The 14,438-nt window shown below is 45.1% G+C and overlaps 1 protein-coding gene across 4 annotated transcripts in view; it reads right to left on the bottom strand.

Moving 5' to 3' along the window:
- Nucleotides 1-8,499: 8,499 nt before the first annotated feature.
- The window catches only part of PCDH15 (protocadherin related 15), a 620,078-nt gene continuing 614,139 nt past the window's right edge, over nucleotides 8,500-14,438 (bottom strand). For all 4 annotated transcript variants that reach the window (XM_035137532.3, XM_035137542.3, XM_035137541.3 and 1 more), the window contains one exon: nucleotides 8,500-9,333. In XM_035137532.3, coding sequence (XP_034993423.1) covers nucleotides 8,782-9,333 — 552 coding nt within the window. In that variant the 3' untranslated portion in view covers nucleotides 8,500-8,781. The remainder of the gene's footprint in view (nucleotides 9,334-14,438) is intronic.

Genomic DNA, 14,438 nt, shown 5'->3' with positions numbered 1-14,438 from the left:
ACAGGGGCCCAGAGGAAGCAGTTCTATCACTGGCTCCCAAGCAATCTAAAACAGAGGACTTTTTAAAACAAATCTGCTTTTATAGTTCCAACAAAAAAACGATTTTCTCCCCTTAAAGATGATTGTGAAAATGAGGAGAAGGTAAGAGCACAGAACTGGATCCAACGATGAGGCAAGTTGACTCTGTGCCTCTAAGAGAGGAAGGAATAACAAGTTGGGAGAGTACCCAATTAACTCTAATTGCAAGAACGGTTGAGCATATCATTAAAAAAATTAGAGGTATTGCCTCTAAAATAATCCAGTTATCCAAAGAGGTCCACAGTTTATCAGTTAATAACAAGCAGGCAGTAACAGAACACCAAAACACCAATGTGAAATGACGACAACAAGAGCAGACCCCTATGCTTGGCGTAGAATGCGCAGAGGCTTTTAAAACAAACTCTTCTTATTTAATCTTCCAACCAAAAAAGATTTGCATGACAATTTGTGGAAGACCAGATCAAACTCCTAACTGGAAAGGTGCCCAGCGTTCCAAGCGACATTTATCAGACTTACTTGGTATTGGACTTACAGAGATTGACTTAGTTGGGACTGAACCCTTGAATACCACAAATCAAATCCAAATAATTATGTTAACTTTTTCTACTACCGGTACTAGACTGCCCTCACTGATTCACAAGCTGAAATTCAGATTGTCAAGCAGAGGAGTTTTTCCAACCTGGGTATTTTGCAATTCTATTGTTGCATCCTTATGAGATGAGGACTGGTGCTACAGAGGGGTCCACAAAACCAAGGCCTGGATCCCCAATGGAAGTAATGACGTCACAAAAAAATCAACAGGTGGGGAGGAAACAGAGATGCCCAAGTTGAATTTGCAGAATCATGCCCAACATCAAAATAACCAGGAGAGCCAAAAGGAACAGCTGATTTCCCTAGACCAGGGGTGGCCAACTCTAGAGACACTGCGATCTACTTTCAAATTTAAAATCTGGTGGTGATCTACCCCCGTTTTTAGGGGGTTCAGCTCAAAGTTGTTGAGAGCTTTTTTTAGGGAGGGAAATAGCACACTATTGGGGGGAGGAAAAGAGGCAGCCACTAACCTTCCGACAACACTAGGCTACCAAAAAAATCCCTGATTGAGCTCTTGAATGGATTACCTCTTAGAACCTGGGTACATCACACTGCTCAACTGATGGGCAAATATGACCTTTCAGTGACTGAGATCAAAGAACTTCCCTTATATTCCCAGAAAAATATTTTTAAACGAATCATAGGGACAGCGGTAATTAAAAACGATCTAAACTCTATGTATACATCCACATGCGCCCCATTATATTTTAAACTAAGAGAGGCCCATGAACAAATACCTTATTTCAATGAACTGACTTTTGTACAACTTTGGAAAGCTTTTACAGAGTTACGATTAAATACAATAAACTCTGCTTTATGGGAGACACAGAGGCATACCAACAAACGAATGTGTTTGCATTAGGGGATCTCCTGGAGTAGAGAACCTTATGCATTATATCTTGCGCTGCTCCTTATATAATGAAGTAAGTAAGATAATGATTTTTAGCACCTATAATGACAAGGTCCCCTGGCCAGAACCCCTCTGACATGATTTTATATCTCCTCGCAGACACAGGTAAGTATGTGACCTGGCGTGTAGCACTCTTTGCAACTGACGCTAGGAAAATTAGAGAAATTATATAGTCAAGATAGCCATCAACTGTAAAGGAGATGCATTTATTTGACCCTACCTACATCAAGCTATATTCTATCTTTATCACCAAACTCTGAATATAATTGTAAAGGTAAAGGGACCCCTGACCATTAGGTCCAGTTGTGACCGACTCTGGGGTTGTGGCGCTTAGCTCGCATTATTGGCCGGCATTATTGGTACAGCTTCCAGGTCATGTGGCCAGCATGACTAAGCCGCTTCTGGCGAACCAGCGCAGTGCACGGAAACACCGTTTACCTTCCCGTTTGGAGCGGTACCTATTTATCTACTTGCACTTTGACGTGCTTTCGAACTGCTAGGTTGGCAGGAGCTGGGACCGAGCAATGGGAGCTCACCCCGTCGCAGGGATTCGAACTGCCGACCTTCTGATCAGCAAGCCCTAGGCTCTGTGGTTTAACCCACAGCGCCACCTGCGTCCCTCATGAATAAAATTGTGCATTGTATTAATTAGCATTATTCAGGATGAGAACAGAAATTGTACTCTGGCGGCGCGGCGGCAGCAGGAGGCCCTATTAGCTAAAGTGGTACCTCAGGTTAAGAACAGTTTCAGGTTAAGAACAGACCTCCAAAACAAATTAAGTTCTTAACCCAAGGTACCACTGTATTTCTATAGGCACTGTTTTGATAATATAAATGTTTTTAGTTTTTTGTATTAATCTAGCATATTTCCTTTTAATTGTTGAATGATTCTGTGTACATTGCGGCAGCCTTTGGCTATGTGCAATAAAACTGACTATTTCCACTAATGTATGCATGGGCTCATTTGCAAAAGCTGTGTATCTGGCCTCTTTTCTGCAGAGCAAAAAATTGGATGCTGCTGTCTTTCCTCATCTATGGTAGAGTTCATAACCACCATCCCTAAAAGGTTGGCACTTCCAAACCCTCCATAATTCTATTATTTCCACTGAGTACGTTTCATTCTTAAAACTTAAATGGCAGAAAAAGATTTCTCTGAAGCTCGGAAAGCTACCAGGGTCAAAGCAACAATGCACAGTGACAATGAGTCGTGCTTCCTGGGAAAATGGGATAGAAAAGGTTCTTGCAAGCCATAGTAATTCTCCATTATGAAGCTCCCAATTTATTTATGTACAAGGGAGCCCCATGCAGTGAAGCTCTGCCAAGACATTAGTTGTTCCTGTATAACTAAACCCAAGAGCTCTACCATGGGACCCAGGGCAACTAACAGGTAAGAAAAGAGTCCAGGTGTCTTGCATATATTTATGCTCTTGAATCACATAAGGAGAACCCACAACATGACTCTGTATTGTGCCAGCACTGGCCCATATCCAGGATGGGGGATGCTGGAATGGGGAGAAGCCATACCAGGGCTTCTCACATGGGACAGGTGAGCTGCAGTGGCTCCCATGCTGCCAAAGACACATGGGTGGGTGGTGCCATTGACACCCCTACTGAAATGCTTTCAACATTTAATTCTACAGTCATACCTCGGTTTAAGTACGCTTCGGTTTGAGTACTTTCAGTTTAAGTACTCTGCGAACCCGTCTGGAACGGATTAAATCACTTTCCATTACTTTCAATGGGAAAGTTTGCTTCAGGTTAAGTATGCTTCAGGTTAAGTACGGACCTCCAGAACCAATTACACTCATATGCCCAGTCTTACAAGAAAGAACTAAACAGGTATTAGAAGCCACCCCCAGAACTGGCCCTATTGAATATTTTCCAAAACAATAATGCGCACTCACACTACCAAGAGCTCATCTTTTCAGCCAGGAGCACCATAGCTAGACACTGGAAGGACCTGTCAGGAGTGAACAAGATACCAAACTGTATGGGAAACAGCCTTACTAGAAAAGCCAACCAACAAATTGAAACTAGCACAGCATCACAAAGACAAATCATAGAGAGGGCAGGAATCATTACCCTCAGTCTGAAGAAGATTCCTGATGGTGTTAAGAAGCTGGAACAGAGTGGGGAAAGCGCTTTCTGCCAGAGTTCTGTACGGCACCTCCTGATAAAAAAAAGCTGGTGTGCTTTACCAGTAGTCAAGTTTTGTGTATATGTGCAAAACTCTGCCCTCTGCTCAATATAAAACAGCAACAAAAACAAATAACATTTATTCTTTATGCTGCCAACAAAGCATAGACCCTATTTTAAAATCATGTCCTCTCAGAAACACTGATTCCCAAATGTCTACACGTTTTTAAACACAATAATGCCTCAGATTCACTAATACTAGCAATGGTTTTTTAAAAATTCAATAAATCATAATTCATGATACTTAAGGAATGAGATTAACTTACACCTGTAAAGAAGGATGCTGTGCTGTTCACAGGACAGAACTCAAACACACTTTATCACACTGATCAGTAATTAACAGACTGTTGCTTTGTGGCCGCAGCCCTCATATATCTTTGCCAAAGCTCTCCACAAGCTTCTGCTTCATTATTTTGTGCTTTTAAATGCACACGAGGCACACAGTTCTGTGCATATTCCTTTACCATTCTATGCTCCGAATACAAAATATAATTCTTTCTATCCCGATTTCAGTACTCAGTCAGAATATGTACAATGAGGCAGTAATAGTGATCTCAATGCTTTGTTAAGAGTGGGTTTAAGATGGATCTCATTATAACTTCATACATCCAAGAAAACTCAGTTGGAGGGGCTGTAAATGGTTTCCTTTCCCCACAATTTTCAATCTCATCCAGAAGATGGTACACAGACCCTGCGGAAACATAGGAACATAATCTCTGCATCAAAAGCACATCTCTTTTGATAAGAGTTGAAGAAGACAGAATGGATCCAAGGTGATGGTAGCGGCCAGCCAATCTTGTCTGGCCTTCATAACTGGCTGAAGCCTGTTTTCACCTTGGCCCTGTCCTGCCTTCAGGGGAGGTCATCAGAATCATGAGACCTTACACTGAGCTCAAGACACTGCATAACTGGGCTGGAGAGGATGAACCTCTGCTTCCCTCCACAGATGGAAAGGCTGGTTGCTCATTGCTATTACACGAAGGGTGGTGGTGGTGGGGAGGTACAGCTCACCAGTGGCAACCTGGTAAATGTATTTGTGGACCCTTGGGCTAAAGAAAACTAAATCATGGAGGAGGCACATTCAAAGCCAGACAAGAAACAACAGAGAAGGAGTACATTACCACATCTGTGAGTCATGGGGTGAAGATGAAGACCAGTGGAAGTGCAGGGTGAAAGAGGCTGAAGAAATGGTATCTGCTGTGATTCAAGTCCCACTAGAATTCAGGAGCCTTTGCAGCCCTTGCTTAAAGCTGGAGTGCACTTAGAATGTGCTCCCAATTATTCAAGTTGAATCACCTGGTGAGTGGTTCAGGTGGGTGTCCCTGCCCTGCTATTAATAGTAGCTCAGGGAGGGTGGCTCAGTTCTAGATCTGGCTGTGGGCAGATTCAGTTCCCTAGTCTATTTAATGGGAAACAAGTAGTACCCGTATTTGGGTTTGTTTGTTTAGTGAAATGTCTTATTTTTGTTTTGGAATTTGCATGAAATATTGGCCATGAAGTGGGCAGTGGAACTGAAAGAATGAAGGGTGGTACTTCCCTTGTTTGAATGCCCTCTCACCTGAATGCCGCCTTCTCCTCACTCTGTGCAAGGCTTTTATTATTGCTTCACCATAGCTGCCAAGTTTTCCCTTTTCTCGCGAGGAAGCATATTCAGCATAAGGGAATTTCCCTTAAAAAAGGGGAGAACTTGGCAGCTATGTGCTTCACCTGTTCTGGGGGATTTTAAAGCAAAGCTCTAGTAGATCTGGTTTTAAATTAAGCCCTGGTTTAAGCATTTCCACATGTGCAACATGTTATGCAAGCACAAGTGAATCTGCAGACCTTTTCTGCCAACCTAATTATTTGGGTTGTATGCAGATATACTCTCTTAAAAGTGTGAAAAGGGGATCACTGGCTCTGTATAGCAGTCACATTTGGTTGGGCTCCAACAAAGCAGGGCAGAGCTGCAAAGGGAATGTCAAAATATCATTATAACCAGTTTCCCCCCAGGGGTGATATATCACGGTTTAACTTTATGCAAACAAACATTTCTTTGATGTGCCCAGACCTTTTGTCCCTGACAGGTCATTTTTATGTAAGCTAAGCTTATTAAAGGTTCAGTGTTCATTGGCCTTATGGAATTGTTGGTGGAATCCTTTTGGCCTGGAATCTATCTTGCATTCTTTAGCCCAAAGACAAGCTGTAGCTGAAAATAAATGGATCTGAGTTCATCGCCTGATTACCTTTTGTGTCTCTTGACATCACTCAAGTGCCTGCGTCATTCTCATTTTAATTCTGGCTGCTGTTGCCATAAGGTAAAGAAATTATTGATTAATCATAAAAGCTGTAGACACAAACAAAAACGGATGCATGAGAGGGGAAACAGCTTTACCAGAGAAGATGGATTTTTTAAAAAACAACAACCCCAAGATTAATTATCACAAACATCCCTGCTGTAAATGATTTTGCATCATCTTTAATCTTCCATTCTATGCATCTACAAAGGTTATTGCATTATATAATGAGTATATTGCTGATACCAGGGGCCTGATTCATGTTTCACTTAGAACAGTTTTATAGCTTAAGAATTCCATTATGGAAGCTCTCCAGCAGTTGTAAATTTACAAAGCTCCATTGGCTTCAGCAAAGTTATGCTGATTTAACCTAGAAATAATTAGAAACGTTTCCAATTTATAATGCCATGAGATCTGGATTGTTCCCTTTGCATATTTAACAGCTCTTGTGAATGGGATATATTTTTAAAATTGTCCACCAGATGTATTGTGCAGCATGTTGTGCTGTAAATGTGATAGGTTGTATCCAATGGGTGCTTTGTTTCTGCTTGTGCAAGTTAATTTCCAACTACTTTTGCTCCCTGAAAAGCTGTTCTTAAAGACTGAGCTAAAGGTGTGTGTGTTTTAATGTGAGCTGATGGGTCTCCCCCACTTTCTCTAACTCCCCCCCCTTTCTAAAGTGTGTCATTCAGTGCTATTTTTCTAGAAAAAGAGGTGCCGGAACTCACCATAAACATGGCCCTTGTTCTCTTATAATGGCAATGGTGCCCACCTGAGAAGTGCCAGGACCGATATCTGATGAGTGTATGTGTTGTGTGTGTGTGAGATGCGGAGACTCTCTTGAACAGAAAGGGATATGTGGAATTCTGGAGTAGGTAGAGGGAGATAAGTGATAATTAGGTGCAAGCAGAAGTGTTTTCCATTAAGGCAACTAGCTACAGGCTGCAGCATCCAAAGCAGTTAAATGAGAGTGTGCATCATGGTGATCAGTTTGATACACTTGTCCACTTCTAATACGGCAAAATCTCCATATGCCCATTTACAAAGTGGTCTATTTAGAAGCAGGACCTCAGGAAGAAGCAGCTTCTTAAGGGTCACATCACAGATCTAAACTGGGCGGGCACTTTCAAGAATGCAAGTTGAATAGATCTGTGCATGGTTTTTTGTATGTGCTGATGGAATCATAAAATTGCTCAAGAATCTGCTTGGCTAAAAAAAATAATCAAGTCACATTGAGTACATCCACCAGTCAGTAGGCTTGTTAACTTTTTATTTATTTTTTAAAAAAATATTGAACCCCCGCCCCCCGGTGAAGCTAAGAAATGGGACCAGGGACAAGACATGTCAGACACACAGACAGGTAAGCACTGACCCACATCACCCATTTAAAGCACACCCAACATACATTTACTGCACACATGGTTTCCCAAAGAATCTGGGAACTGTAGTTTGTTAAGTTGGCTGGGAATGAGGGGGAAACTACAGTTCCTAGGATTCTTTGGGGAAACATGTGTGCAGTAACCATGTGTTGGACGAGCTTTTAAGTGTAAGGTGTGGATCTGCCCAATGGGGCGTCATGCATAGAGACTGGAAGGTTCTGTAGCTCACCGGCTTTCAGGCTCCCTATACCGATTGCTAGCTTGGCACCACTCAGCCTTTTAGGATTCCTGCAAATGTAAGGTTGAACTATGCGCTGACAGTGTGAAGCAAATCTCAACCTTCATTCCCATCACACCAACTCTGTCATGTGAAGAGACCTGTAACGGGAGCTTCCTGTGCAAACTTTAGCATCAACAATAGAGATAATAAGTGGAGAAACGCACCTGCAATGATGAATGGAAGAACTTGAGCACACGTACATTATCTAATACTGCTGCCCATAGTGTGTAGAAGATGTTTACAGATCAGAAGGGATACAGAGATGAGCTGCATAAGTTATCTAAGAAATGAAAAGGATCTTCAGAGAGTCAACATGCTAGGTTTCAAACAATATTTGATTTTAAGTCATTTGGAGGGAGGGAGCATACTGGTCAATGGCTCTTCTAATTTTTTTGAGGAAGACATAGCGAGAGCAAATTGCTACATTGTTGGATACATTCTTATTAGAAATAAGGCACATTTAAAAAAATAAAAATAAAACCTGTTCCCCAAGGCAGCTAGTGATTTTCTTCATAGTTTGTTTCATTCAAATAAAGGCTCAACCTTCACAAGAAGGGGTCGCACAACACAGGCCAGCTTTAGGCAGTGTATAATCACTGAATTTATAATCCACGAGTAGCCAATTCACAGCCTGAAAATAATTTAGAACAGGGGTGTAGGATTATCAGCAGGGTGAAATCTGAAACAGCAGTGACCGGTGGTTAAAGCTTCTATGTGCTTTACAGACACATCAAACAAGTGTGTGATGGTTGCCTTCTCAGCTACAATCAACTTGATCAATCAGTTTCTGTGCATTTAAGTAGTGGTTTGATGATTATTAAACAATAACTCCAGAGCCAACAAGACTAGTCCATTTTAATGATATTTGTTCAGTGAATTCGGAGCCTGTCAAAAAGAGTTGTCGGGAAGAACAATTAATTGGTACAAATGTGAGTGCAAATTCTCTGTATTCCCCCCACCCTCACCCCCCCTTTTTTTTTACTTTAAAGCATTTTGTTCAAAGTATACAACTTATGTGCACGATAACAAAGTTCATACGGTTTTCCTTGGTGACGATAAAAAGCCTACTTTTTGTTATAAATGGGAGTAAAAACTAAAAATGAAAAAGAGAGGTCACAGTTTTGTCATTGGTATGTGAAGGTTGTTCCACGGGCCCATCCACAGTTCGTCGTCGTCTGACTGCGTGTGATCGCTGGGTAATTCCAAAGGCTCCTTGACATCCTCGTTGTCAACAATGGACTCCTGCTCTTCTGTGCTTTTCAACCTGTTGCCCCCTGACTTTGTTCCTGTGTTATCAGCGTCTATAGTGGAGGATGCAAAGGAAACACTGCACGGTCTTGTGTTCAGTTTGTCACTAGATGATGCCCCCGTTGAAAACGTATTGAGTGGGACATTCTCCTCATGTGTCACTGCCAACTTATCAAGTTTCTTGAAATGTTTCCCCAGCCTCACAGGGGATGTGACCTTTAAATTGTTTGAGAGGCAACTGCGCCGGGTTCGAATGACTGAGCCATTTTGGGCAATGTAGATGTTCCCATTGATATTGGTTTGAATGTTGGGGTTGCTGAGACGATTCCTCTGGCTTTCTGGGGCACTGTCCTCTCCAGTGGAGCTGGTCTCATACTCTGGATCAACGACCAGCTTGATCCTTTTTTTCCTCGCCCACTGAGAGATGACAAAGAAAGAGAGAAATCAATTATTTTATAGTGTTGGTTTTTTTAATACATAGCACTGGCAGCTCTGTTGTTTCCGCTAGAAAACAAAATTAGGTAAGTGAACAATTTCCTTTAGAAAAATCAATTTAACTGCACTAAAATATGCTGAATGACTTGTTAACCACTGTGTATTGAGATTAAAACGAGGAATGCCTCAATATGGATATTTTTGTTTCAGAAATGAAGTAGAAGCTATTTACATTAAGATCTATAATAAAACAGAGGGGGGGGGAATGTGTGAAGCAACAATTCCTATAAACATCTCTCATCTCTCACTGGACACATGCAGGAAAACGCTTTATTCATGACCTGGAAGGGAGGAAGCAAGTAGAATCTAGATTTTGATCTCTGTGGCGGCCAGTGATCACAAAGCACTTCTGAACTGCCTTTGTCTAGTGCCCCCCCAGATATCACTGGACTACAATTCCCATCATGCTTGAATATTGGCTGTGTTAGGTGGGGTTGATGGGAGTTGCAATCCAACAAGGTTAGGAGTTGAGGAAGCCTGCTCTAGAATCTCTGTTCCCTGACACCATTTGTATAATGAACTGAAGATGTTTTCAAGTTAACATGCTTGGTTTTGCATTTCTATTAGTGTTTGCAGGAGTGGATTCTCTATATTGGAAAAACTTGGGAAGTGAAACACACTGAGGTATCTTCCCAGGAAAAGGTGTGATGTTATCTTCAGGCTGATCTGCTTGACCCCATAAGCCAACCAGTGAGCCCAAGCTGCAGAAAACCTGGGTGACTTTTCCTGGGACACCTCTCTGAAAGCCTGAGATTTAGTTCTCTCTGAAATACATTCACCTGAGGCAGTAGATTATGAATGACATCTTATCTCTCGATATGCTTACCTCCATGATCAGATACTGAACTTTATATAGAGTTATATCCATGATAACGGCCTCTGTCAGACATAACCAAACTCCCAAAGTTTTCACACCACAAACACAGGCAGATAGATGAACAAGCCTTAGAGATCAACAGGGTATGTATAATATGCCAATAGGATACGTATTTGGAAAATCATTATCACCTCCTTCTAGAATTAACCACTTGAAATATCGTATTGTAATATCAGCTCATGAAGAGCACTTGACATTTCTGCTTCAAGGGGATCATTGCACAAAAGCAATGGTATTTTACAGCTTGGCAGTCTTAATTTCTGAAGCAAGTGCAACCATGTGGATGTTGCAATTAAAGGGGATGGGGAATATACCACATGAAACCACGCTTATCCCCACATGATGTCTCACTAGCATGAAATCCCGATGCGTGTAAGGATTTGCTCGTTTACATTAATCGAATTACAGTACACAAACCAAAACTTTGGAACACACCAGCCAAATATAATTGCAACAGATTCAATATAATTATTAATTATCTTCATAATTGGCCTCCCAATTTGAGCACTAACCATGTAAATTTAATGAAAAATAATCAATCTAGTTAATAAGTAGTTTCCATGCTAAATAACGAACCTAGCTATAAGCAATTTGGGTAGGCATAGAATTCATGCAAACAGTTCTTCAGTGAAAAGATTTTATATATATATAAAGCAATTTGATTTCTAAGGCACAGAGACATCTTTAGAAAATGCAAATCACACAGTGGTAGAAATAGACATATCTACCCCCCTCTCCCAATATTTAAAGAAACTGCTAATTCACACATGCTAGCTGTTTGCTTGATTACTGCAGCTTCAGCTTTTCTGAGTGAATGAACCATCTCAGAGCGCAAACACCGGAGGAAGAATGTTCATCGCAGCTCACAGCACTTCAAACACAACCCCATTCACTGGAGTTCTCCTTCCACTAATGTAAGAGAGAGGGCTTGCAGAGAGCAGCCCACTCTGCTTACTTCCACCAGATGGGAGAGCAGCAGCAAGTCTGGGAGTTCAAATCAGGAACAGGAAGGGTTAAGACGGGTCCAGGGCTCTGCAGAGTCCTGGTGGCTCAGCTCCAGGTTGGTAGCAGGGAAGCAGGGGAGGAGCTAGCTTCAGCAGGGGCTGGAAAGGAGGGAGGAGAGAGAACGGCACCTCAGGAGCCTGGTTTGGGACCACGGAGGACCCATAGAGCAAGGAGGAGGGGCGTTTGGAGTCTTAAAAGGGGGGTCAGAGCCCACGAGACGCCATTGTGGGCTTCTGCCCCATGCAGAGCAGACATGATTTGAGACATCTCACCACTGTATATAGCATGCACAATAAAACTATGAAAATCCAGAGGATGTGTGGAGTGCTTACTCGGGAGTAGCCAACACCCCATCTGTGACAGCAAGCCCACAATCTCTTGATGGCTACCCCGAGGGAAGAGGGCTGCAAATGTAGCAGCCGGCATGAAGTTGGCAGCATCTAAAGCAGAAGAGAGAGATGCCAAGGGAGGATTGGCATGAGTTGCCAGCACCCTGCAACTATGGAACGGCTCAAGCACCAGGTAGGCACCCGGGCACAGGGGAAGCCAAGCTTAGTGAACCGAGCAGCTCGGAACACAGCCAAGCCAGAGGAGCGGAGGCTGGACAAGCAGAGAGGACACTCGGGATGGGCCAGCACTTTGTAGGGCGACCCTCAGCACAAGCTGGCTCTAAGACTGAGAGGCATGGTGGCGTGGAAGTGCAGGAGGCTGAGAGGCGAGTCCGGGCAGAGGGGACAGACGGAGGGGAAAGGCAGCGGCCACAAGTTCCCATACAGTCCCGGGGAGGCAGCTGCAGCCAAGCACAGCCCCCTCCAGCCAGATGTGATGCAGAGGGACAAAGCCCGCGCGCGGGTACTTTCAAACGCTGACGCGGGAAAACAGAGGGAAGAGAAAGGCGGGAGATGCCTTTACAATGCACCCAGCCACTGGGTGGAACACTGCCCCCAGAGGAAGGAATGGCGAGAGCAGGCAGGCACAGACACAAGCCTGGATGCCAGATCAGGAGGGGAGGGGCCAGGCAGAGCACCAACAACTGAGCCCTCCTGTAACACCCCACAGCACGACAAAGAGATGGAAGTAAGTCTGCAGCTGCCAAGAGGCCAGACCCAGGAGACAGTCGGGCTTCTCTGCAGGGGCAGCAGCAATGATTTCCTATCGGTGGACTTTGCTAGGCAGAATCAGATTCCCCTTTTCCCAAGGAAGCTTCCCATGAGCGTCTCGGCCATAGACGGCAGGGAATTGCAGGAGGGTGAGGTCACGCAACAGACCCCCTCTCGGAAGATGACAGTGAACAAGCACGCAGAAGTGCTAGCTTTGGACTTAATGGACAATGACCCTGTGGGCAGCCAGCGCCGGGGAGATCTCACCTTTGGAGATGCAGACGGCAAGGAGCACTGCAGGAAAGAAGGAGAATCCTCAGGATCGCACCACATCAGCTCCCCAGGCGGATGGAACGACGCAGAGGCGGGGATGCAGGAAGAGAAACTGAGCCGACTCACCAAAGAGGACACTTTTACCCAGAACATACGGAGGGACTTGAGGGAGAAAAAGGGGGCAGGGGAAGGGCTTGCCGAGAAAGAGGGGTTACTCTTTAGCAATGATGCCCGGTATATGCCCCAGGACTCCCTCAGAGGGAAGATTCTCAGGCAATATCATGACAACCCCACGGAGGGGCATGCAGTACATGTCTTCACGAGGCTCACACCCAGTAAGGCCAGTCTTGGGCGAAACCCCAGAGCCTTCCCAGAGCAGGGGGAGGGGGAGATTGGGGGACCACCTATTGAGGCATGGGGTGAGAGGAGGGAGACAGTACACCAACAACTGGATGGAGACGTGGCAAGGAGCAATGAGGCTTACAAGGAGGGGGCAGACCATCACGGGGGACTGGAGAAGGTCTTCCACGGAGGGGACAGGGTCTGGCTGTGGTCAGAAGGCCTTCCCATGGGGGGAAGGGGGAAGAAGCTGGCACCCAGAAGGCTGGGGCCCTTCAAGGTTCTGACACAGATCAACCCTGTCACCTTCAGGGGGGAAGTACCTACAGCGAGAAAGGTCCATCCCGTGGGTCACAGGTCTTTGCTCTCACACTTTAGGGAAAGCCCAAGGTTCAGAGGACGTGACACACATCCAACACAAGACGCTGACAGGAGGGAGGGGGAGGAAATCACACAAAAGACACTAGACAGAAGGGTGGAGGGAGAAGGCAGCCAAGAGGTTCCAGAAAGAAAGGAAGAGGAGGAGGTCTACAGTGCCACAGCGAGCCCGGGCTCCCGGTGGGGGGAGGGGGGGTTAAAATGTCTGATGGCCAGGCAGGGCACTCCTGCTTCCCAAAACGCGGAGGCAACCACGCACACCATGCAAGGGGAGGACCGCACACTGGAACTGCACGCTCCTTTCTCCCACAGACCCAAACCACCACACGTCAGTAGCACAGGGAACACAGAGGGGGAGGGCGATCCCAGGTGGGGAGCAGGGGAGACGCAGACCCAAGGAGCCCTCCGGGAATCGGAAGCAATTTTCCAGAGGGAGGAGGAGGATGACAACGGAAGGAACTACACGGACCAGCCACCCAGCACCGACGGGGAACAGGATTTTACACACACTACAGAGGAGGAAGACCTGTCAGGCTTCCAGCCCTCTTTACAGACATCAGACCAGGCAAACCAGGCCTCAGAAAGGGGGGGGGAGCCTGGAGGGGGGGTGGATGTAAGAGAGAGGGCTTGCAGAGAGCAGCCCACTCTGCTTACTTCCACCAGATGGGAGAGCAGCAGCAAGTCTGGGAGTTCAAATCAGGAACAGGAAGGGTTAAGACGGGTCCAGGGCTCTGCAGAGTCCTGGTGGCTCAGCTCCAGGTTGGTAGCAGGGAAGCAGGGGAGGAGCTAGCTTCAGCAGGGGCTGGAAAGGAGGGAGGAGAGAGAACGGCACCTCAGGAGCCTGGTTTGGGACCACGGAGGACCCATAGAGCAAGGAGGAGGGGCGTTTGGAGTCTTAAAAGGGGGGTCAGAGCCCACGAGACGCCATTGTGGGCTTCTGCCCCATGCAGAGCAGACATGATTTGAGACATCTCACCACTGTATATAGCATGCACAATAAAACTATGAAAATCCAGAGGATGTGTGGAGTGCTTACTCGGGAGTAGCCAACACCC

The sequence above is a fragment of the Zootoca vivipara genome, chromosome 5 (genome assembly GCF_965207765.1).
Source record: "Zootoca vivipara chromosome 5, rZooViv2.hap1.1, whole genome shotgun sequence".
NCBI lineage: Eukaryota > Metazoa > Chordata > Lepidosauria > Squamata > Lacertidae > Zootoca > Zootoca vivipara.
Note: the sequence above shows the minus strand (reverse complement) of the source record. Positions and strands in the feature narration are given on the sequence as shown.